Source organism: Dermochelys coriacea, chromosome 14 (genome assembly GCF_009764565.3).
Source record: "Dermochelys coriacea isolate rDerCor1 chromosome 14, rDerCor1.pri.v4, whole genome shotgun sequence".
Taxonomy (NCBI): domain Eukaryota; kingdom Metazoa; phylum Chordata; order Testudines; family Dermochelyidae; genus Dermochelys; species Dermochelys coriacea.
In genome coordinates, this window is record NC_050081.1 from 22,739,097 (window position 1) to 22,763,939 (window position 24,843).

Sequence of the window (24,843 nt, forward strand, 5' to 3'; positions counted from 1 at the left end):
GTCTCCTTGGGTGGGGCCACTGAGGCACAGCAGCAGAGGGAAGCCTAGCCTGACACTGACGAGGCATAGATTCCATGGTGATGGGCACATTAGACATGGAGAGCTAGACAGGGCTGCCAGACAAGGAAGCATGGCTTGTCCCAAGTGCAAAATAGTCGCTTGCCTCGGTGTCGCGGCAGTGCCTAGGATGGATAGCCACTTCATGCGGCCCTGTAAGGCGAGAGCAGCCATGGGTTGGATGGCTCTAACTGGCCGCAGGGAACCGGGGAGGAAGCCACCTGAGTAGTGGGGGCAAGCGGGCAACTTGTCCAGAGGGGAAGGCAGGTCTCGTGGCTGAGGCCCTGGGCTGGGCCTCAGGAGAACAAGATCCAATTCCTGCCTCTGTCTCAACTGGGGCAAGTCACGTCAGCTCTCTCGAGCCCCTTTCTGCAGCCGTACTATGGGGATAATGGTCCTTCCTGGGTCTACCCTGCTGGTTTAGACTGTGGGGCAGGGACCTTCTCTCTGTAGGTTTCATGTGCAGCTCCTAGCACATGGGGCCTGATCTCCATTGATACACACAACTCTGCCTGCTTGTCTTGCTGCTGGAGGCCAGTGTGCATTGCCAGACCCAGCTTGGGGGCACTGGGCACTCGGCAAGGTCAGGAGGGGGCCCTTGGCGCCTCACTGCACTGCACTCCCTGGGGCTTAGCCAGAGAACTGAGTTTTTCCTCGTTTGGATTTCCCACCGAAAGACTCATCCGTCACGCCCCCCTCGGATCCCTTCTCCTGTTCGGCCTGAGTGCGGCTCCACCACCCCTGCAGCCAGACAGCAACTCCCAGCCGGGCTGCTAGTGACTGTGATTACAGTCCCCAAGCCAGCTTGCATGCGACCAGCACATGCTGCCAGCCCCGAACCTGCACCCCGTTTCCGAAGAGACTTCAGCCGAACTGTTTCGGGGACAGAACCTGAGTCAGGAGGAGGGAGGCATTAATAATTCATGGGCCCATTTCCAAATGTTCTGTGGGCTGCAGGGGGAGGTGCTAGAGGAGCTCCAAGCACCCTGCATGAGGGCGCTGGTGAGAGGGCACTAGTGCGACAGGATCACTCAAGATACAGTAGTGCAAAGGCACTAGTGTGACAGGATCACTCAAGAATGCAGCAGTACAAAGGCACTAGTGTGACAAGGTCCACTGAGAATGCAGCAGTGCAAAGGCACTAGTGCAACAGGATTACGCCAGAATACAGTGGTGCAAAGGCACTAGTGTGACAGGAACATTCCTGAATATAGTGGTGCACATGCACTAGTGCAACAGGATCATTGTACACTGTACAATGACTCCAAGTGACCCAGTGGCAGCATTAATTCCTGTGCCCCAGTGGATCATAGTTGCTACCCTCCCTACGCTAGCTAGAGAAGAGCTTGTCTGTCAGTGCTGGTGCCGTGTTGTATGTGCTGCAGTAGCTGCAGAGGGATCCCCACTGGGACCACAAATCCTGGCTGGCCGTCCCAGCTGCCAAGCCAAGTATAAAAGTTCACCTGAAACAAGCAAGTCATAGAAGAAATAAAGAGCTGTGCTGGAGTCGAGGAATGGTGCTGAACCTCGGGGCAGCATCGCTTCAGCCGTCTTCCTGACCTCTCCTCTCCAGGACACTGATGCCAGTCACAGTATATTATAGGCAGAGTGAGGCAGGTACAGGACACAGCAGCAATTTCTCCCTGCTTAATTAGTGGCTGCAGAGAGGACAGCAACCCATTGCAGTTTAGCAGGAACCATCAATAACGGCCAGCCAGCTGATTCAGTGCCAGCTTCAGGCAGCAACCTTACAAAGGCACTTCCCGGTGGGCGCTGATTTCAGGATGCGGAGCTGAGGCCAGTTACCTCCATCCCCAGATTTCTCACAGAGCTAAGCAGATAGGAGAAACCAGCTCCCAAAATGTACTGGGGCAGTGAGGGAGCTGCCCAGTGCTGGGTGCTAGGGCTCCAGCTGTCATGGAATTCACACTGCCTTTTCCCCGCCTGCTAAAGGGACACTGCCAACCAGTAGGGACCTAAAGGGGACAGGGGAAGCGACTGGCCAGGTTTCCAGGCATGTTCAGCACCCAGCAGCTCCGCCGGTGACACTTATGGCCACGTCCTCAAAAGAGCTCAACACACAGTGTGCAGAGTGCTCCCAAACCCTGGCCACTTATTTACTGTGCCTACGTGGGAACTGAGCTCCGCTGGCCGTCCAAGCCCAGGGGTGGGTGCCGAGCGCCGGGGAACCAGGCTGGATATGAGCAGGGCGGGGGCCGTGATGTTATTGTTAACACAACATTCCAAGGAGCTGAGTCTGGAGCCTGGCCCGGCCATGCCGGGGATCTGGACCCAGCAGCCCCAGGAGGCTAGGGCATGGAAACTGGGAAGGGAAACTGACTAGAAACAGCATGAAACTGACCAGTGTCCTACCTGAGCACAGAATGGGAACAGCTTACAAGTGATAGTGCTGATCACTTGCATGGTGTTTTTTGCCTGTAGATCTAAAAGTGCTTTGCAAATACGGAGCAGCATTGTTAACCCCCACCCGGAATGGGAAACTGAGGCAGCAAGGTGAAGTGACTAGTTTGCAGTCACACGGGGAGACAGTGGCCAACCCAGGGAAATGCCACAACTCTCCTGACCCCTGCTCAGGTGTGTAACTCCTAATGCACACTGCCACTCTGCTACATCAGCCTTTAGACCCCAATTTGCTACCACAGCTCCCCATGACATCACTTTCACGTCAGATGGCGACTGCTGACCTCCACGGGGGGTCATCACAGACAGGCAGCACGGTGATGGGGCTGGCTCTCCCAGGCAGCGAGCGCAGTGCAGGCAAGGGCCTGATGGGAGCATGCTGGTGAATCTCCTCAGACACATGGGGCAAGTGTTCCCAGCAAAGGGGCCCTGTTGCTGGAGGGGCTGACAGTGGGTCTCCCAGGCCTGTTGCTGTTTCCATCAGGTGGGGCCAGCAAGGAGCAGGACTGGGGTTTCCACTGAGGACAAGCCCTAGCCAGGATGGGGGACTTAAGTCCTGAGCCCAGGCTGAGAGTGCCAGCAGCCTCCAGGGCATCAGACTGTAAAATACAGCAGAGCACTGACTGCGGAAGGAGCCAAAGGCAGTATTTGCTTTGCCGCAAAGCAAAGACAGCAAGAAATGCTTCCAGATGAATACCATAACAAATCCACGCCCAGAGGGGCCTTCAGGGGCCTCACCATGCTGCACGCCATGGCCACTCACGGCTTGACAGGGCAGCAGGAATGGAAGCCGGATCTTGCTGCTTCCCGCAGCACAGAACCTGCAGTCCAGCTACAGGAGAATCTTTATGAGCACCTAGCAGTCCGGGGCCTATGACACACAGCTGGGCAGTTCTGATTGCACCCAGAGGAGGGCAGTGCTCTCACCTATGCCCTGGCCAGCTGGTGACATTACACAGTGCGAAATGAAACACCTGAGGCACTCAGAAAGAAGAAACAGCAGCTGTTAAATAAATGCCATCCGCCCGACGGAGTGCCTGCTAGTGACACTCCCACAGCGCTCATCGGATGCCAGCTAGGAGGTCGGCATAGGCCTCAGGTGAGGAGGCACGTGGTAGCAGGTGCCTGCTGGAGGGGAAAGCCCAGCACTGGTTGGGGAGCAGCAAAGGGTATTCTGCATGTATCACTTTCTATGAAACTTAGGCCTAGCCAAGGCCAGTGTTCCTCAGCCCCCTAGGCCTGGCCCTGGCTACTCCCTCTTTGGCCTCACAGCCCAGGTTCTCGAAATGAAAGCAGGCCCGTGGCTTCCGCCATGGCAGGAGGTAACCGTGCGCCCCAACACCCCACTCCTCATGTTACCAGGGCTGGGGGAATTTCCAGCTCAGGATTCAGCAGCCAGGCTCATGCAGGGAGGAGACAATGAGGGTCCCAGACCCATCCCCGCTCAGGCAGCCGCTCCTATGCCCCATCCCGGCGGGCGAGGTCTCTTACCTGTCGACAGCGGGGTGGTAGAGTGGCTTGCTGTCCTGAGGGGAGAGGTAGCTGCATGCCACGGAGCCCCCAGCAACCCGCACCCGGAACAGGTCTCCCATGCCCTGCAAAAGAGAAGCCCCGAGGGTGAGAATCCCTGGGTTGGCCGATGGATCCCTGACCCCAAGGGGCCAGCACCTGGCACCAGGGCTGACAAAGGATCAGGGGGCTGAGTGGGAACAGGAGGTGCCTCGGGATAGGGGATCAGACAGGGCAGTGAGATGTGTGGCACACAGGCTGTGAAGAGGAGACGCATGGGGTGCCACTAATGAAAGAGCAGCCCCAGCAGAGATGCCCCAAAAGGATGCCCTGCCCAGAGAACTAGCTGCGAGACAACCCCGGTTGGTCTCGGGGGCCATGGGGCCCCTCTTTGGCCAGCCTCTCCAACCTACCTTTATTTATACGGCACCTTCCCTCTCAAAGCACTTGCCAGACCACAGGAGAAATGCGGCTGCCACTGTGGAGGAGCACAGTCTTTGCCAGCGAACTGCTATGCCATATTTCAGAGGAAGTGTAGCCTGGTGTCTCTGGCTGACACAGCACGCTGGGGGAGTCAGGGACTCACCCAGGATCAAACAGGGCCAGGAGGCACCAGGTTAATGGCCTGATTCCTGCAAGCCGCTGCATGGATTGAGAAGGCACATTGCATGCTTGGATTGGATGCCTCCAGGCTGCCTCTCCGTATTAACACGGAGGCGTTATTGGACCCCCATGGCCTGCCTTTGGCACAGGCAAACACCCGGTCTCCTCACCTGTCACGGAAAATCAATGTCCAGAAAAAAAATCCCTGGCGTCCCCAGGCTGCTCATTCTCAGCCGCCCCCGGGGCTCACTCGTGCCGCATTTTGGAAGGTCCCGTGCAGCTGGGGGATTGAACTCAGTGACCCGCTACCCGACTTTGGGCTGAGTGCGCGCATTCACTGCCCAGCTGCATGGGAATTCATGTGCTTCGTCTGTGCTAATCCAGCTGGCTGAAGCAATTGACGATCATTGGAGGATTTCAAACACAGGGACTCCACCAGCTCTCCTGTTGTGGGGAGGGCAGGGGCTGAACAGCTGTAAATACACATAGCTGCTGTGCAAGCTTCTCACACCCCTCCGCTAGCATCCCTCCGGGCTGCCCTGCAGCCCCGCCTGGTAGTCCAGCTCAGGGCTCCTCCCCACGTGGGCCAGCGCACCTCAACACTGAGCGGCAGCTGCTCCTGGATTTCACTCCTGTGCCCCCCTGTAAATTCACCAGCTCTCCCGCCCACAGTTCTGCCAGTGCCTCTCACTGACAACCCCCAGCACTCTGAACTGCTCCCACCCTAGCACTCTCAAGACAGATCTGCCAATGCTCCTCACTCCCCACCCGCAGCAACCCCTGAGCCTCTGCTGAGCAGAGATGGAACGATCAGCGCTCAACCCGGTCTCTGGCCCTGCAGTCCCAGGTGGCAGTGGATGAAGCTAGGGACTGGACAATGAGACACAGAGTCTCTCCCACCGCATTCGCTGCTTTGGGCCGGCCTGGCACTGCTCACCAGTCCTAAAGTCACGTGGAAAATGGGCCAAACACAAGGTGGCTCCTCCCATCGCAGTATGCATATAAGCTAGTAGGGACTGTTGGCTAGGCACTAGGACGGGATCCAGAAGACTTGGATCCCAATCCTGTGATCTCAGGCATGGCTGAATCTGTTTCCCCTGGAAGCTCCTCCAGGCAGGGACTGTGGCTGTGTGTCTCTACAGCCCCTGGCTCAGCTGGGACCTCTGGATGCTACCGGAATACAGCTAGGACAGCCATCAACCGGTGGAGGCCCACATACAGCAGAGCTGGAGTAGGTGCCCAAAGCCATGTGCTCAGCCAGATGGGTCCCCAGATGGATTCTACAGTGCCCCCACTCGTGGTGTCTTGCGGCAGGCCTGGCTCAGCGGTGTATTTTGCAGCCCTTCCCCCTGCGCCGCTTACAGTTTCCCCATTGTCACGTGAGCGGATTCATCTGGGGCCATCTCCCTCCCCCGGTGATGATGTTTTGTCATGAGAATGAGCTCTCTCGGCGTTTCATTAGCCAATCCATCCCAGCTTTCATTACCCGCCACCAACTGGCCCCACATCCTTATGACAGGGACTGTAATGAGAGCTGAAGCGGGGACAAAACGAATCCATTAGGGTGACAATATTCAGCTTGTAATCTCACATTCCTCTAAACATGCATTAGAGAGAGACAGCGTGCGCCCCGGCTACACAGCCCAGCTCCCTGTGGCAGCACAGCTGTTCCTGGGTGTGAAAAGAGGGAGCAATCAAACCGCACCTTCCTTGCCAGGATCTCAAAGTACTTGCAAACACTCAAGGATTTCACTCTCACAACCCTCTGGGAGGCACAGCTCACACTCTCCATTTTATTGATGCGGAAAATGAGGCACAGTTTCCAGGTTCCTCAGTTTCCCCATTAATGAGACAGGAATGACACTATTTACCCTCTTCAGCAGGTAGTCCTGAGGGTTAATTCGCTAATGTTTGTACCGGACACTGACACGTACAATATGAACAGTTTGTGCTGTTATCTGCCTCCCGCATTCCCTCTGGGAACAGGTGCTGGAGACTTACCATTACATCCCCTGCGCCCAGATTTGCGGCAGTAAAAATAACGCCTCATAGCGCGATCAATGTGTTTGGGTCAAAAGCCATCCTTCAGATGGTATGTGACACAGTCTGCTCTCAGCAATGCCAGTGCAGCCCCACTAGCTTCAAAGGGGAGAAAAGAATCCAATTTTCACCTTTTAATAGCTTGCATGGTCCCGCACAGAACCCAGCCAGGAGCTTACAGAAAATAGAAAGGCTCCTTTATCACTGAAAGCACCTGGTCGGCTGTATTGTAGGGATGCTGCCTGCTCTATCCCAGCACACATGGGACTGACCTGACCAAATTCTCCACATGTCATGGGCCAGATCCTCCTTAACCCACTGACTCCAGCAGAGCTGTGCCGATATCTGTGGGTGGAGGATCTGGCTCTGTATCCTTCCAGCACATCCTGCTTAGTTTACCAGACTGGAGAAGGTTCTTTACAACAGATGCGTCCCCCAGAAACCGTAAAGAGCCCGAGAGAAGCTCCACGGCTCATTCCAAGCCCTAAAAGCCTTCCGTGCAGGAACTGGGGGCACGTCTACATACCAGCCCGGTGCTGTCATTCCCAGCTTGGGCAGACAGACATACACTAGCTCTGCTTGAGCCAGTGCACTAAAAAGATCCGTGTGACTGTGGCAGCCTGGATTACCCACCCAAGGGTGATCCCATCCCAGAGCCTAGGTACGTATGTGGGTGGCTAGCCTGTGCCACCCCCCAGGCTGCTATTTTTCGGCACTAGCTCGATCAAAGCAATCACATCCCCCAGTGGGCAGGTGGACATATCTCACAGAAGCTGTACTGGATTGTCTTTGCATGGGGAGGGGTCGTGTTAGTTAGCAGAGCATCCTCCAGGATTCATGAAGAACCCCATAGACGAACTCCAGAAGGCAAAGTAGCCTACAGTCATTGTGGAAGGTCCTTGCTAGCTCACAGTTTGCGTGTGTGTCCGGAGAGGCCACTCTGGCAAGCAGAGAACACCAGGGAGATGGCAACAGGACACAAATGAGACCAGTTCGGAGGCTGCAGGCTTTGTGCCCCAAAGAATCAGCTGGCATGATTACAGTGGTGCTGAGGTTGGCTCACATGTTAGCGGTTGCTGCTCTGAATACCTGACAGGCACAGCCACACATGGGAGCTAATGACAGTAAAAGAAGGGTCTGGTTATCATGCCCAGCCATGCACAGAGAACTCATCCAGCCCGTGGGCATGAACGTCACAGTGCTAGCTCCCATCCATAGCACACAAGGCGTCGGACTCCCACAGCTCGCAGAAGAACTGCAGGTTTGCACAAGGAGCTACTTTAGCAAGGTGGGTGGGTTCCCTCTGCCCGAGCAGGCTGTGAATGGGACAGTCCTGTCCAGATGCAGTGACCATGTTACACTTTCCCCAGGTACTTTCAGTCTGAATATCTGAATAGTTTTTCTATCAGATGAAGGAAACGAACCAGCAGAGAGAGATTGAATAGACCGTCTCCCTGGCAGAGCAAGCAGTGTGTTACCCCGTCTATCGCTCCGCACCTGCACTAAACAGAGGACAAGTCCACATGCGAAGGAGGTGTAGACAGCAAACAGAACCACATCCTCTTCCTGTTACCGCTACCTAGCCCCCCAGGAGAAATGTGCAGAGACAAGGCAGATGTAGAGGGACACTGCTAAGGCGAAGGCTGGTCTTGCAGGAGAGGCACAGGGAAGCTCTGCCCTTTTCCAGTACGACCACAGGCAAGTCACTGAGGCAGGTAACTAGGTCCATATTTAGGCACCTACCTAAATGGCCTAGTTCCCAGAGGTGCCAATCTCATCTCTGCTTAGGGCACTAGGCTGAAATTCCCCCTTCTGCACAAAGCCCAAGGCACCTCGGCAGTCCCATGTATGCCCTGGGAAGACTGGAGTCTCCCTTGGTCTGCCCAGTCACGGCTCAGGTATATGCAGCAGGGAATTATGGGATGTGGGTGCCGATCAGAGGGTGGCGGGAGAGAGAAACGGCTACCAAATCTTCACTGTTGCACCAAAGAATGGAACCTTTCCCTGACGTTAATATTACCCAGGATTTTGCAAGCCCCTTCCATCAAGGATCCCTAGGGCTTGGTGCCATCCCCATTTTACACACGGAGAAATGGGTGCACAGAGAAATGTAGCAATGCAGGAACCTATGCAGAAAAAACAGCAAAATAAGGTTAATGGGACTTGAGTTGCATTTCCTGGAATTAATCTGTTCCTGGTCTGGGTAAGGCGTGAAAGGCGCCGTTCCCGACCAGACCGAGGAGGATTTGAAGCTGGGCCCTCCTGGATCCAGTAAGGCCATTTGCTATATCTCCCCACAGAACACAAAAAAGTCCTTGGTTCTGAATCTACTGGAGAGTGCGTCTGCCAACAGTGCGAAGAAAAGGTTCTGTGGAGGAAAGGCTCAGAGACAGAGAAAGAAGATCGGGACTGGAGAAGCAGAAGACCTGAGGACGTACAGTACGAGCTGTAGAGGGACAGACATACAAGGGGCTTTCGCATAGGGAAAGGGAAGGTGGGAAAGTCTAGACCGGGAAACAGCAAAGCTCCTCCCAGAATCTACCCAGCACAGGCTGAGAACCAGTAATGCCGTGCTTGAGCGCTCAGCCCTCAGTCAGAGAGACGGCCAGCTCCACCCCTTCAGAAGGTGATGTATTTCTCTGATGGTTCCACTGTCCCTGGCACCCGAGGATCAGACCAGCCCAAGAAGGGGAAAATGAGCTGAGATCTAATGGGGGGAAGATATAGCGATGGGCCTCTCTCACACCAACTGTCATTCCCCTTTGGGCCAGTGGCCAACAGTTGGTGCGGCTGAGTATTGTGAGCTCTTCAGGGCAGGACGCGCGTGTGTTTGTACAGAACCTAGCACAATGAGGCCCTGATCCTGACTGCAGCCTCCAGAGACTGATTTAATACCAATAACGAATCATTAGATCTGGTCAGAAATGGGGGTGGGGGAGTTACCCTATGTACTGTCATGTCCTTCCTCTCTCACTCCAGTGGAGAGAGTCACCACTGAGAAGCACCCGTGCTATGCAGCTCTGTGAGCTGCTGGCCCCAGCCTTTGAATCTGAGTGCCAAGGTGCCCATGAAAAACGGCAGCTGGTGCCACCGCCCCTTCAGTCTGTCTCGCATGCTGGTCTGGGTGGAAGTTCTTGTTCCAGCTGGACTGGTTCACTCGTCCTTGTGCACACAGTTACTATGACAATGATCCATGCTCCTGCCCCAGGACATTATCTAGCGCTCTGCCCCGCAAGAGGATCCAGGTGTTTCAGAAAACACCCCAGCCTGTTTCCCTGGCACGCACCAGTCAGCAGGAAGCAGCCAGGCACTGGCTTGATTTTCAGCGCACGCAGCACCAGAGCCAGGCAGCCTCGAGGCACCTCGGTCCTCCAGCTCCACAGGAGGAGATGAAAGAGCCCGAGTGCAAACAATGACACAGATTAGAGATGATCAAAGACACCCACCATCCATCAGCAGCAGCCCAGCCACCCAACAGTCCTGCTTTCTTGAGACAGAGGGAGTACAGCATGAGGGAAACAGCCTTCATCTCCCATGCGATGGGCTAATTCAGGGCCTCTGAGGTACGGCAGAGGAAGGGAGCCAGGATCCGGTGGATTGGCCAAGTCCTAGTGAAAAATGGCAAATATGACCCTGATGACGCCAGAGAGGCCAAGTCGGCCTGTTTATTAGTGACTCTTTTTCATTGTTCAGCCAGCTCTGGCTGGGGCAGTGGGAGCCTCCTGTGGGGATCTCCCCCCCTTGACTTTTCCAACATCCTTCTGAGGGAGATGCTCCAGAAGACAGATGGCTCATTCATGGTGTGACGGGGCAATGCCAGATGGCTATAGAAAAGTAGTGGGAGATAGATATATTAGCTCCAGGCTAAACCAATCCCTGGTACCAGGATAAGTGAAATGGCAGCTGCTCCAGGTCAATTAAGACACCTGGGGCCAATTAAGGACTTTCCAGAAGGCAGGGAGAAGGCTAGGTTGATTGGGACACCTGAAGCCAATCGGGGCTGGCTGAAACTAGTTCAAAGCCTCCCAGTCTGTCAGGTGGGTGTGCATGTCAGGAGCTGTGGGAAGAAGTTGCGCGGTTGGACAGGCTGAGTAGTACACACCATATCAGGCACAAGGAAGGAGGCCCTGAGGTAAGGGTGAAGTGGAGCTTGAGGAAGTGAGGGCTGCTGTGGGGGAAGTAGGCAGGGAATTGTACATGTCATGTTTCTAAAAGGTCAGCTACCATAGCTGATACTATTAGGGTCCCTGGGCTGGAGCCTGGAGTAGAGGGTGGGCCCAGGCTCCCCCCCAACCCCACCTTTGCCCTCTGATTAATCACTGAGACTGGGAGACAACAGAGACTGTGCAAGGAAGGATAACTTCTCCTCAGCTCCCTCGCTGGCTTATGATGAAAATGGCTCAGTAGACTGTGACCCTTGTTCTAGAGAGAGAAGGGTTACGTAGAGGGTCATAGTGAGCCTCTGAGGCTAGCGAAATCCACCAGGAAATGCGGGACCCACGGAGGCAAGGACAGAGCTTTGTCACAAAGGAAACTGGAATCATGCTTGCTGGAAGTTCATCCCAATAAACATCGAATTGTTTGCACCTTTGGGCTTCGGGTATTGTTGCTCTCTGTTCATGCGAGAAGGACCAGGGAATAGGTGAAGGTGAGTACCTTAACTACAAGGCCATCCTTCCCATCTAGCAATTAATTGTTCGAGGTCGCTGGGGTCCCTCTATCCCAGCAGGGATTGCACCGAAGTCACCTGCCTCCCAAGCTGCAGACCGCCCCTTTCCCACAGCAGACAATCGAGGAATCTGCCTTAAAGCAGCCAGTCTTTATGTCACGTGAGGTCTGAAGGGGCCTTTAACCAGTCACCAGCAGAAGGTCAGCCAAGCGTGAGGGGAGACAGATCCTATCCTCTTCCACCTCCTGCATTCCCGCAGCCCTGCAGCCAATCCCTTTTGCATGCATGCCCGCTCTTCCATGCCATCTGTCTGAGGAGCGCTGCCGAATCCCAGTGGTAAGCCCGATGCAGCTCCCAGCTCTCGAAAGCAGCGTGCGGCTGGCAGGCATTGATAGCTTTGCCATTGGCCCGCTCGCTGGCACTTCATTAACAACACACCTTTCCTGCTGCTCACTCGCCAACTTCCATCTGGCTGGGAGCTGGTGAGGGGGGGAGGCGAATTACAAAGGTTAATCAACCTTGCGTACTCTCTGACAAGCGCCTGCCCAGAGCAATTGCACGGCTGAAGGGAGAGGAGCAGAAGGGAAGGAGAATGCAGGGAAGAAGGGTGTGAAGAGAATCAGAGAGGATGCAGAGGGAGGGGGCAGGCAAGGACTGCCCAGAGGCCCTGGTAATCTTCCTGGTGACCCACAGATCATGGCATTTTACACCGTTCTCTGAACAATCAACTTTCCCCTGGGTTTTGGGTCCAGTCAACCCTCAACCCAAATCTCCAGCCACACAGGAGTCTTTCTCAGGGCTGGATTATCTCCTACCAAATCCTCTTGCATTCTCTCGGCTGCCTGTGCCCTTCCGGGTTCCTATGGGAAACAGAGCTGCCCAAACGCCACAACAAAGGGGATCTTCTTGAGAGACCACCACACTGCCCATAAGCAGCCGCACAGCCAGTCAGCCTTGTCCCGTGAGCCCAGCCCAGCCATGCAGAGCAAGCATCCAACCTTCAGGGGGTTTGCCCACCACTCCCTGGGCTGGCCGTGCATTGGTACATGGATAATTCTCAACCCAGGGAGGCCCTGGGGGAATAACGGTGCCCCATTGCACCGCTCCCTCTAGGTCACCTCTCCCTGCATCTCTGCTTTTCTTTTGTCTTTTTACATAGAGAATTAAAATAGCCCTGGGGCTGTATTTCAAATCAGTGCTAGGGCGCTTGTCCTGCAGCCAGCTTGGAAGCCGACTCCACTGGGCTGTGTGTGTAAAAGGTAACGTGTGCGTGCACTGGACTATATCGGGATGGATGGGGTGAGGTTCTCCGGCGTGTGCTGCTCAGTAGGCCAGAGATGGCCCCTTCTGGCCTTACAATCTATGAAATTCCTCTTACTTGTCTCATCAAGGAGCAGATGCTGATTAGGGACATGGGTCCATGGTTAACCCTTTCCTTCACCCTGGCCAAGACGAATGGCCCATGTCTCTCTGCAAAGCTGCTGTCCAGCGGGACCAGATGACATCATGCCAACACCCCACACAGTTCAAAGACAGCCCTGATGTCCTTGCCTTGCACCGACAGGCTATTACCAGACTGTGGGATGGATTTCTACCCTTGGCACTGATTGCAGACAGTTCGCTGCTCGCTCTGGGGGCGGGAGTTGTGTTAATAAACACATTGTTGGGCATTTCTCCAGCCCCTGCAATGGGCCAGCCAGCTCTCATATGGGAATTCGGAATGAAAAGCTGTTTCCGTCAAAAAACGGAACCGTTTGGTTTTGAACACGTCAAAATGAGACGTTTGGATTTTTTCATCATTCTTATGTGTTAGGTTTTTTTCACTGAAACATTTGGCCAAATTGACACAAACTCAGGAAATGTTTTGGTGACGCCAAATCTGCATTTTCCACCAACTGTTGGGTTGAAAAATGTTGCCCAGTTCTACTTGCAGACACTAGTGACATAGGGTGGAGGAGGAGCTGATGTGCTGGCTTGTGTGACCAGGCTGATGGCATAGAAAGCACAACCGAGGGGTTAAAACTCTGCACTTTGGCTTTAGAACTCACCTTTCTTTCCTCCCTTAGCATTCTTGAGCTAGCTGCACTAACCTCCAGCTACAATGTAACAAATGGTAATGGGCATTAATTTAGCACCAGCTGCTGAATCAATGCCCCCTAAGCACTGGAATCCCTCCCTGATTATTGCCTCCTGTGTCTGTGGGCTGGGATTCTGCAGAGCAGAAAGTGTAGTGGGAGTTAAAAGCTCTTCCCTCGCTGGGCTCTCAAAGATAGAACTGAAAAATACCCAGGCTGGCTCAGAAATGAGTGAAACAGGGCTTTTGGCCTTACGTGAGAAATGCAGAAAAACTGCAGCCACTCAAACTACAGAGGAAAATAAACACATTTAGGAAACTGCACGGGGCTCTTCAGGCCCTGCTCCTCCACCCAAAACACTGTCTGTGCTGAGCTGATACCTCTGGTCACTCAGGTTCTTTTTTTTTAAATCTGAAAAACAACACTGGTTAAACTGAAAGAGAACTCACGATTTTTTTTTTAAAGCAAAAGGAAAATGATGCCGAGAGCTTTGCACCAGTAGATCTCAAAGTGCTTCACAAAGGACTTCTCATTACAGCTGACAGGTGGGGAAACTGAGGCACAGAGCCGTACAGAGATTCACACAAAACCACCTGGCAGGCCAGTGCCTGAGCCGGGAATAGTACACAGAAATCCCAGAGCTCTCTCTACTAGGCAGTCCTCCCTCTCTAAAAGAAAAGGGAATCAAACTGCTTAGGAGCCCAAATCATTATCCAGGTGGGAGCTAGCTCCTGCTCTCGGCGACAACGGTGTAACCAAGGTCGGAGTTTTTCCCTAGATTTAGAAATGAACCCAATACCCTTGAAAGGACGTACTGCAGAGAGTGGGTTTTTAACCCACCCAGGATGGGCTGCGGGCATAGAGGTCTGTAGTTCCTCAGGGAGGATTGTGCCCCCATGCACTATAGATGCTGCTGGGACAGACAATCTTGACAAAGCAGAAGTTCCATCTTGCCCTGGAAGTTTTCGCACAGCATTAGAAAACCACCAGGCTGTAACCAGATCTTGTGACGCTCTCCCTTTGACAGGCAGATGAGTCCTAACCACTAGAAGCCTAATCCTAGCTCTCCGGCCAAGTCCCACCTGTAGCCTTGGGCCAGTAATGTCATCGCTGTTTCCCCATCTTGCAGGGCTGTTATGAGGGTTAGTTAGGCCCAGATCTTGAAAGGTATCCTATTGATTCCAGTGGGAGTTAGGTGCCTAAATACCTTTGAGATCTAAGCCTATCCTGCTTGAGACCCTGAGTACTCGACCGGCTAGCCCGTAATGCCATGGCTTCACTATTGTTATTCGATCTAGCTAGATCAAAGCTAGCATGGGTAGGCTCACATGTGCTGCAATCCCACCTCCGCCTGCACTGTAGACATACGCTGGGTCTCTGGTGTACCCACATGGCTAACTCTGGCCTGACCCTGCCAGCCTTCAATGATTTAAACAAGTGAGAACAGCTTTTAGAGATCAGCACACATACAAACCACACCCAGTACGGAGTCAAACCTCTCCCCCTTCCTGTGAGTTGTCTTCATCAACATGAAAATTAGCAATCAGGCAATGTCATTTTCATCTCAAACCTTCTATGTTTGGCTGCTCCTGTGGCTCCACCTTCAGGACAGCTCAGCCCACACCCTAGGTCCTCTCACTTTCCAGAGCCTGCCTCTCTTAACAAGCCTTCTGCAATGGTGTGTAGCAGAACCCACGTTCCATCTCCCAGCAGCACTACCTGTTGGAGGGGAGGTTTTGAGGCAATCCCTGTTGTAGTGCTCTTAGATTGTTATACTCTTAGGGCAGGGATCCTCTCTTCCCATGTGACAAGTGTTGTTACTATTACGGTGCTCACTGCAGGCTAAGCTAATAACAGCCACAGCAGCAGTGCACAGCCATGGGCTCTCTCAGGTGCAGGGTGCTCTATAAATCCCAGACATTATTTATTAATGACATTATTAATTACTGCAAAGCGGAATGCTTGCTGCGTGCAGCCGGCACAATCTCCTGTAGGCCCTCGCCTCATAAATGAGTCTAATATCAGACCCTGGGGCACGGCAGCCTCACAGCACCCCCAGCCACGCGTTCTCATGCCATTGCTGACTCCAGCCTTCCGCAGCCACCAAGGTAAACACGTGTAACGAAGCTGCAGCTGCAGGCGTGACAATCTAGTGAGACGGATCCGTGTCTCAGGCTCCTGCTGAGAGGCCTGCTGCATCAGGAGGCAGTGTGCAATTTCACACTAGGCATGGGCATCTATGTGTGCCTGGCACATCCCTGAGGCAGGCAGGGCCTGGCTCTGGCAGCAGGGGGCTGGGAGAGACAGCTCAGGAGTCTCCCTATGCTCCCATCCCCACCAGGGTGATCTATTCCTGGTGGTTTGCAGGAACAACGTACCCCAGGATGCGGTGGGTTCTCTGTCACTTGGGGCCTTTGTCACTGGGTGTCTTCCTAAATGATCTGCATAGCTCACCCAGGAATGATGGGTGGCAAGGATCAGGTGCAACAGAGCCGGTCTCCGGCAACCTAACGAGCGCAGCTGGCCTGCAGCAGGCTGCCCGACCAGTTCCACTGCCAGACTGGTGGATAGTCAGCAGACTGGCTCTCAAGCCTAGCCACAGTTCAGCAGCTGCTTGTAGCATTTTCCCACGGCTGTGATAATTCCTGCTTGTTCCTCTGCTTTCTCCTGCCTTGCCCAGCTCTGACCTTTGGCTCCCATTCCTGACTTAGGCGCTGACCCTTAGCACTGGCCTCTGACCCTGGGCTCCGATTCCTGGCTACAGACTCCTGCTCCAACTACTAGGCCTGACTCCTGCCCCGACCACTAGACACAACCGCCCATGTCCCAGTCTCTGACAATGGGCTGGAGGCAGAGATGATTGGGTGCCTGCGCTATGCAGGAGGTCAGAGATCACACTGGTCTCTTCTGGCCCTAAAATCTATGACTCCAGGGATGGGCCTGGACCAACCCCACCATATCGAAACGCCCCCTGCGACTGGCCATCGGGACTGGAGCACTGCAGCATGGATCCAAGCACGTTACCCTGCCTTAAAACAAAACCAGTTCCTTCTTTCACCAGTCAGGAGGAAGAGGCCCTGTCATCTCCCCCCAGACATTGGCCTCACTAGGCAAGGCATGCAAAGCACCAAGCTGGGATGGTGCTGTGGGCTGTCTTTTGCTATCTTTGTCGCTCATAAGGAGACATCCCTGGAGGACTCTGCTCTCGGAGAGCAGGGTAAGCTATTGCAAACACTTACCTCTGACTGTCATCCTCTGAAGGCTCCTGTAATTGCTGCCTGCTCAGCCACCCACCTTGTCTGACAGAGCTGGGAGTGTTTTATTAGGGGAGTTTATCTTCCTTAGGTTTGCGTGAATTTGTTCAGGGAAGGCTGTGCTACCTGTGGGCACTGGGGTCTGCTCTAGCTCATCCGGCAGCAATGTAATGAACTGGCTAGTGTGTGTATTTAGGGGTAACTATTGCCATCTCCTGCACTCTACTTGGTGAGATCAGAACTGCTTGCTCTGTGCCATAGGCCCTGTATTGATAGCTGCAAATGGAGATTCTCCTTTAGCTCAAGTGGTAGCAGGAGCTATGCTCTTGGAGGGTCTGAGTTCTCTCCCTGTAGCTGTCGTGAAGTTCCAAGCAACACAGTGATGCCTGTGAAATTCCTTGGTGGCTACGGATGCATCACAAGAATAATACCATTGCTACCGGGGGGCCTTTCATCAGAGGATCTCCATGCGCTAAAGCAGCACTAATTATCTTTTACAGCCCACTCAAGCTGTTAGGCTGGTAAGCATTACTATCCCTATATTTCACAGAGGGAAACTGAGGCACAGAGGCATTGAGTTGCCCAAGCAAGTCAGTAGCCAAACTGAGAACAGAGCCAGGCGTCCTAATTCTCAGTCCCTCATTTTAGCAATAAGACCTGTTTCCCTATCATAAGCACAAGGGCAGTACTTAGCAAGAGGGACCCCATCTCAGCTTTGCAGCCTCTCTGGAATCCCAAGTGGCAGTCTGGCTGAGTCCTGGCAGAGCGCTTTTTTCCCCACCGCCTCGAGATCAGCTGCTCTCTGTTAACAAGCAACCGGAGGCTGACGCTGCCTCTCTGCAGCACTGTGTCCCTTCAGTGCAGTTCAGAAGGTCACAGCAGCCCAGCGCGGCCCCATCTGCCAGCCCGTCTGCCCTTAGAGCACTGCGTGGCGACCATCTTGATTGTGACCTCTAGAGCTAAAAGCATCAGCTCCCAGCTTGACCTAAAGGATCACATCACATAGCAGCCAGCTATAGCAGCCTCACCTCCTCACTGGATCAAACACAGAGTGCGGGCAGAGAACACACACTGGCCAGTGGGTATGTTAGTTTATGGCTCCACCACTCCTTCCTATGGAAAGGGACAAGGACCCCCCGCATGGCTATCTGCCCCAGGGGCGCCATTTCAGATTTTTTTTGAGGGGGTGTGGGATTTTAACTATGATGCCAAAGACTATTTAGGCACCTGAAAACTCTAGGGTTTTTTTTTCAGATAATAACTTAGAAATTAGCTGACAGGAGCACCGTATCTAATTCCTATATAAAGGAATAAAAAAGATATACAAATACCAATTAATGTCATATTTTAAGTTTATATGTAAATTTAGAACACTCAGGAGATAATACAGCAAGATATTCCCAGTTCCAAACCTTGAGGTATCATAAGAACACATTGGTTCAGACCAAAGGTCCATCTAGCCCAAGATCCTGTCTTCCAATAGTGGCCAATGCCAGGTGCCCCAGAGGGAATGAACAGAACTGGTAATCATCAAGTGATCCATCCCCTTCTGGCAAACAGAGGCAAGGGACACCCAGAGCATGGGGTTACATCCCTGACCATCCTGGCTAATAGGCATTGATGGGCCTATTCTCCAGGAACTTATCTCATTCTTTTTTGAACCCTGTTATAGTCTTGGCCTTCGCAACATCCCCTGGCAATGAGTTCCACAGGTTGAATGTGCACTGTCTAAAGACATTGTTTGTTTTAAACCTGCTGCCTATTAATTTTGTTGCGTGACCCCTGATTCTTCTGTTATATAAAGCAGTAAATCACATTTCCTTATTCACTTTCTCCACACCAGTAAAGATTTTATAGACCTCTATCATATTCCCCCCCCATCATCGCTTTTCCAAGTTGTCCTCATCTTTTTAATTTCTCCTCATACAGAAGCTGTTCCATACCCCTTGTCATAACCATACAGCTAAGGGTAGCCTAAAATTCCTCCTTACCTGTAAGGGGTTAAGAAGCTCAAATAACCTGGTTGGCACCTGACCAAAAGGACCAATGCGGGGGGGATACTTTCAAATGGGGGGGAAGGCTTTGTTTGTGTGTGCTCTCTGGAAGCAAAAAAGCATCAGGTCAAAAAACTCCTTCTCCTAAAATCATCCTAAAATAAGTCTCATTATTGCAAAAAAAAAAAGTAAATAAGGCAAGGCACGTTAAATTAATTTTGTTTTTAGCTTGTATATTTTCCCTGTGCTAAAAGGGAGGTTTATCCCTGTTTTTTTGTAACTTTAAAGTTTTGCCTGAAGGGGAATCTTCTGTGTTTTAAATCTAATTATCCTGTAAAGTTACCTTCCATCCTAATTTTACAAAGGCGCTTCTTTTACTTTTTTCCCCTTATAATAAAGTTCTGTTTTTTAAAAATCTAGTTTACCTATTTGGTTGGTAAATTATTCTCAAGCCTCCCCAAAAAAGGGGGTGAAAGGGCTTGGGGGGGGGATATTTTAGGAAAACAGAAACTCCAAGTGGTCCTTTCTCTAAATCTCTGTCTAACTCACTTGGTGGTGGCAGCTGTACCCATCCAAGAACAAGGAAGAATTTGTGCCTTGGGGAAGTTTTTAACCTAAGATAGTAAAAATAAGCTTGGGGGTCTTTCATGAGGGTCCCCACATCTGTACCCTAAAGTTCAAAGTGGGGAGGGAACCCTAACACCCCTAATCATTTTTGCTGCCCTTTTCTGTACCTTTTCCAATTCAAATATATATTTTTTGAGTTTGGGCAACCAGATCTGCACACAGTATTCAAGATGTGGGCATACCATGGATTTATATAGAGGCATTCTGATATTTTCTGTCTCGTTATCTATCCTTTTCCTAATAGTTTCCAACATTCTGTTCGCTTTTTTGACTGCCACTGCACATTAAGCATATGTTTCCAGAGCACTATCCACAATGACTCTACAATTTCTTTCTTGTGTGGTAACAGCTAATTCAGACCCGATCATTTTGTCTGCATAGTTGGGATTATGTTTTCCAAAGTGCATTACTTTGCATTTACTTTCCTATATCCATTTTGGAGCCTTAAAACAAGAACTAATAACTTTAACCATTAAGTAAAATTCAGTCAGAATATTTGCTCAATATCATTGTCCTTACAACATCACACCAATCACCCTCAAACACCCACATACTTTTTTATTTTCATTTATATTACCTTCTGGAAAATTATAAGCAAGCAAATATATGCACTCTTAATTTGTATAACTCATTTCTCATTAAAAAGTTATGAAGTCTCAAGTAGTTGAGTTTCCCCATAAACATTCCTCTAAAATATGGAATAACTAACAAATTAGAGAAGAAATTCGTTTTGGCACTAATTTAAAAAAAAAGGAAAGGTGAAAAGCTTTTAAAGTGATAATTGGAAAGAAAATATTACAACAGATAGTCTTCAGCTCTAAGACACCTGATTTCCATTAGATAAAAAATATTATCACCTTTTTTCAATGGCAATGTGTTTTCTTTTCCTATTAAGTTACTCAGTAATTAGAAATAAAGTCTTAAACATCATAATCTGTTTATCTGATATTTCTACAACACGAAATCACACTTCAGTTCAAGGTACCAAAGGTGCAAAGATTCAAAACATAAAAACACATTTAAAAATGGAATCATTTGCATTTACAAACGATTGATCTAAAAGCCTGTTTTAGCCTCTGGAAACGGTTCAGTTCAATAATGTATTATAGAAACCCTGAGTATGTATCTACAATGACTCAACTGGATGATTCTCAACCATGCCTTAATGAAAACATAATATGACACAATACATCTTAAATGTTATGAAGACAATGTGCTCTCTAAACAATGTCACTTCAAGGACATACTCATATCAAGGAAGTTAGTAAAGAGACCTGTTCCAAGGCTGTAACAACCTGGCAGGATTATGAGCTCTCCATGAATTGTTAAAAAAAAATGTCCCATGGGTCCATAGACTAATTCAAGAAAGAAAAAAAGTTTTATTGTCTGATTGAGTAGCAGAGCTACATACAATAACTTCCTCTGATTTCCACCAGGAGCGACTGAAACATCTAAGGGCAGCACTGGCTGTTACACTGACAATAAAACCGCTCAGCTTTGTGGGGAAGACTCATAAGGTCTCCTCTCCGCCAAGTCTAGCCAGACACTGGCTCTTATTCTATCAGTTTGGCACCGGGGAGCTGTTTACCCATGTGAAGTGCTATGAGTCCCAGGACTGCTAGCGCTGCTGCTGCTAGCTGCAGGGGCTGGCGGGGGGGTCAGCTCTCCTGCTCCCGGGCATGGAGCAGCCGACACTGCCAGGGAAACATTTCCCGGAGCTGGGGAGATGCTGGTCCAGTTCCTCGGGGACAGCCCTGTGCCAACAGCAGCTTCTCAGACCACAACTCAGGGCTTCAGGTTCCCCCCGGGGAGAGCATGGAGAAGTGGTTCCTTTGCCTGTTTACACTTTGCTGTGGTGCAAAACTGGGGGGCAGGTGGCCCACGCTAAATGGAACCCCTGCTTTGCCCCCCCTCAAAGCAGGGTAGGTCTGCTCTGCTCACTGCTGCTGGCTCATGAGCTTGCTGTTTCCAGATGAACCCTTCCATTACTCCAAGTTTCCTCTCTCGAATGCGCTCAAGCCAGTACACTGACCAGAGAAAAGGCTGTTGAAAGCCCTGTAAGGGGAGGACACTAGAGGGTGACCAGATAGCAAATGTGAAAAAACGGGACAGGGGATGGGGGGTAATAGACACCTATATAAGAAAAAGTCCCAAAAAACGGGACTGTCCCTTTAAAAACAAGACATCTGGTCACCCTAGAGGACATGGTCCTCAGGCTCACAGTCTCATTTCAGCCTGCCCTGGCCTGGACAAACCAGTTCATTAATGCTTCGTGGGCCACAAACCCAAAAAATCCTAACCATTGGAGCTGGCAAGCCAGCCTGGCTTGGCCCAGGCAACTTCCCACGGACACCGGCTTGGTGGGGAACATCCCTGACTATTTTAGGGAAAGCAGCGGCAGGACGGCTCCTTCGGTTCTCTCCGTTACCTGGCCAAGAGGAATTGCTGGTGTTTCCGTGGGGAAGGCAAGTCAGCACACAGAAGAGACTTGCCTTCCACTCAGAGAGCTCTGAGGTGGGCAGGCAGCACTGAACTCACGGCACAGGGCACCGCCCAGGGACTGCAGTGTATGCAAAGATACTGCGGCTACCACCGACACCTGTGGGGATGGCCGCTGAGTTGCACTGCCGCTCAGCACAATGAAAAGGAAAGAGCGGAGCAGAAAATGGACTCAGCAGCCATATTTACAGCTAGGAGGGGTACAGAGGAAAGCAAACAGTCCTGTGTGTTTGTGCTATCCCATAATATGAAGCCACTTGTTGGAATTAGTAGCCAGTTCAGTTTAGAACTAATAAAAGGCTTTCACTGCTGCTATAGATCAGTCAACTAAAGAGGCTGGTTCAAAAAGATAGAGCCTGGCAAATTTCATAGACAATATCAATGTTTGCGGTTATGTGCTAAGATAGGGAAAAGGTGATCTCATGCTTCAGGGCACCAGTTGATGGCCCCAGGGGTCAGGAAGGAATTTTTTGTCCCCATCCCCCACACACACCCACACCATGCTGCACTGCACAATTGGCTAGGTGCATTATGGGAGGCTTTCATTTTCTTCGGAAGGCATGATGGATCTATGGGAAATCCTAGAGTCAGAAAAATCAATGCATTTTTTCCTGTTCTTAAGAAGGGTCTTGGTAGCAGGGTGGGAGACAAAACAGTTCTGGCATAGCCATGTGCAATCTCAATGGAGTAGAAGCCAATAGGGCTGATGGGCAGAAAATAGAGCGTTTGGCCAAGGTCTTGATTGATTTTTCCTGTATCTCTGGTTCTTAAAAGTTAACACTTGCTGTGTTTGATCTGGGAGACTGTCTGCCTGAGAATTTCCAGCTGCTGCTTGCAAGCGCAGCACACATACTACGCTGTAAAAGTCAGAGGGGTACAGGAATGTTAGGGGCTCCTAGGATCTGGTTTGATCACACATAGACCTGCGCAGGGATAGATGAGAGGCACGATATAGACTCTGGGCTCGATTCACCCATGTCCGAATTCTGCTCAGTACAGAGGTGGTGGCACCTGCAGTTACCACCTTCCTCTGGAGCATGGGGCATGAGTCACTTACTGGTTTGAACTAGTGTAAATGGTGAATTCTCTGTAACTTGGGGTCTTCAGTAACTCCGCCAGAGGTTGGGCTCTGTTACAGGAGTGAGTGGGTGGGTGATGTTCTGTTGCCTGTGATGTGCAGGAGGTAAGATTAAGTGATCGTGATGGTCCCTTCTGGCCTTAAAGTCAGAGAGTCTATCCAACCCACTGCCAATGGGTAACCAAAGCTATTCAATGAGCACAACCCCCTGTGTCAGCCCATTGTGGTCCCTGGACTTGTTCTGGCATTACACTGGGCTGTGAGAGGCCAGGCAGCCCCAGTGGTTCCATGCCCCAAGAGGAGCTCTCCCCAGATCAAACACAGACCTGGCTGATTGCATCGTTGGGGATTTTCAGGTCTGTCATTTTGGGGGCCCTGCTCCACGAGCCCAGAGGCAGGGCATGCGGGATAGGGGTACATCCACACTGGAGGCATAATTCCCAGCATGAGGAGACGAACAGGTGCTGGCCCCCATCAAGACAGAGGGCTAAAAACAGGGTGCAGCATGGGCAGCAGGAAGGGCCACCCACCCACGTGCATGTATAGTATCTCAACCAGGGGCACCCTCAGGGGGAGAGCTCAGAAGCGCTAGCACTGCGGGGAGTGGGGGGAAGCTATGGAGAAGACCTGGCTGAGCTGTTTTACCTGCATGACATCCAGCCCTGCCCTGAGGGGGGAGCTCCATCAGTGCCGTGATTTGTACCAGTCCAGCGTAACCTGCTTTCAAACTGCACCTGTGCAGATTGTGGCTTAGGGCACTTTTGACTTTCTGCCCTAGCAGCCCAGGGTTCCAGTCCAGTGTGTACAAAGCCAAAGGAATAAGTCAAGGCTCCCTTTGCTAGCTCTGGGGCATGGATCTGGAAAGGTCTCCTGCTTGCTTGTGGGGAAATAAAACTATTTTGACAAGTCCAACTTCAAAAACTACCCAGATCAAAAGGCCCAAAGTTGGATTTAGAGATTTTCATTGGAGCTCTTCCCCAGCCCTCTTCATATTGGAAATAAACTCAGCAAAGCATCTACAGGCCACTTTGGAATTGGATGCAATAATCAATCTTCATTTTGCACAGGAATGTAATGTTGGGTCCCTCCTGGGTTCCGATGATGATTTAATAAGCTATAATTTAATTAAAATGCTATCCACTTGGAACAAATATGAAAGGAGATTAACAGGCACAAAAATTAATGTAACATTTAAAATTCATCTTTTCCCCCGGGGGCAGGTTTCTAATGCTTTAATAAATAGATCAAAAGTTTATAATCTAGCCACAGCCACCTTAGAGATTGTGTCTGCATTTCCACAGCTAATAAAAACTTACACGGCACGTAATGTCGCACTTCCTATTTCACAAGCCAGGGGAGTAGATGTGGGTGGAAGTCACTTCCCTAGGTAACTCATTCCAGTGCTTCACCACGCTCTTAGTGAAATAGTTTTTCCTAATATCCTACCTACACCTCCCCACACTGCAACTTGAGACCATTGCTCCTTGTTCTGTCATCTGCCACCACTGAGAACAGCCTAGCTCCATCCTCTTTGGAACCCACCTTCAGGTAGTTGAAGGCTGCTATCAAATCCCCCTTCACTCTTCTCTTCTGCAGACTAAATAAGCCCAGTTCCCTCACCCTCTCCTCATAAGTCATCTGCCCCAGCCCCCTAATAATTTTTGTTGCCGTCCGCTGGACTTTCTGCAATGTATCCACATCCTTTCTGTAGTGGGGGGCCCAAAACTGGACGCAATACTCCAGATGTGGCCTCACCAGTGCCGAACAGAGGGGAATAATCACTTCCCTCGATCTACTGGCAATGCTCCTACTAATGCAGCCCAATATGCCGCTAGCAGTCTTGGGAACAAGGGCACACTGCTGACTCATATCCAGCTTCTCGTCCACTGTAATCCCCAGGTCCTTTTCTGTTGTTTGTAAGCACTGAATTTCAGGTTAACCCCTCCCCCCCCATAATTCTCAGAGCAAAACTCAGCCAGAATTGCCTGATGTAGTCTGATTTCACACTGGGGCTGCA

General features: G+C 51.3%; 1 protein-coding gene across 1 annotated transcript in view; it reads right to left on the reverse strand.

The window, feature by feature from the left end:
- USP43 (ubiquitin specific peptidase 43) overlaps nt 1-24,843 on the reverse strand; it is a 176,387-nt gene that overhangs the window by 14,109 nt on the left and 137,435 nt on the right. The window contains exon 9 of the mRNA XM_038372636.2: nt 3,970-4,073. Within this exon, the coding sequence (XP_038228564.1) occupies nt 3,970-4,073 (104 nt within the window). The remainder of the gene's footprint in view (nt 1-3,969; nt 4,074-24,843) is intronic.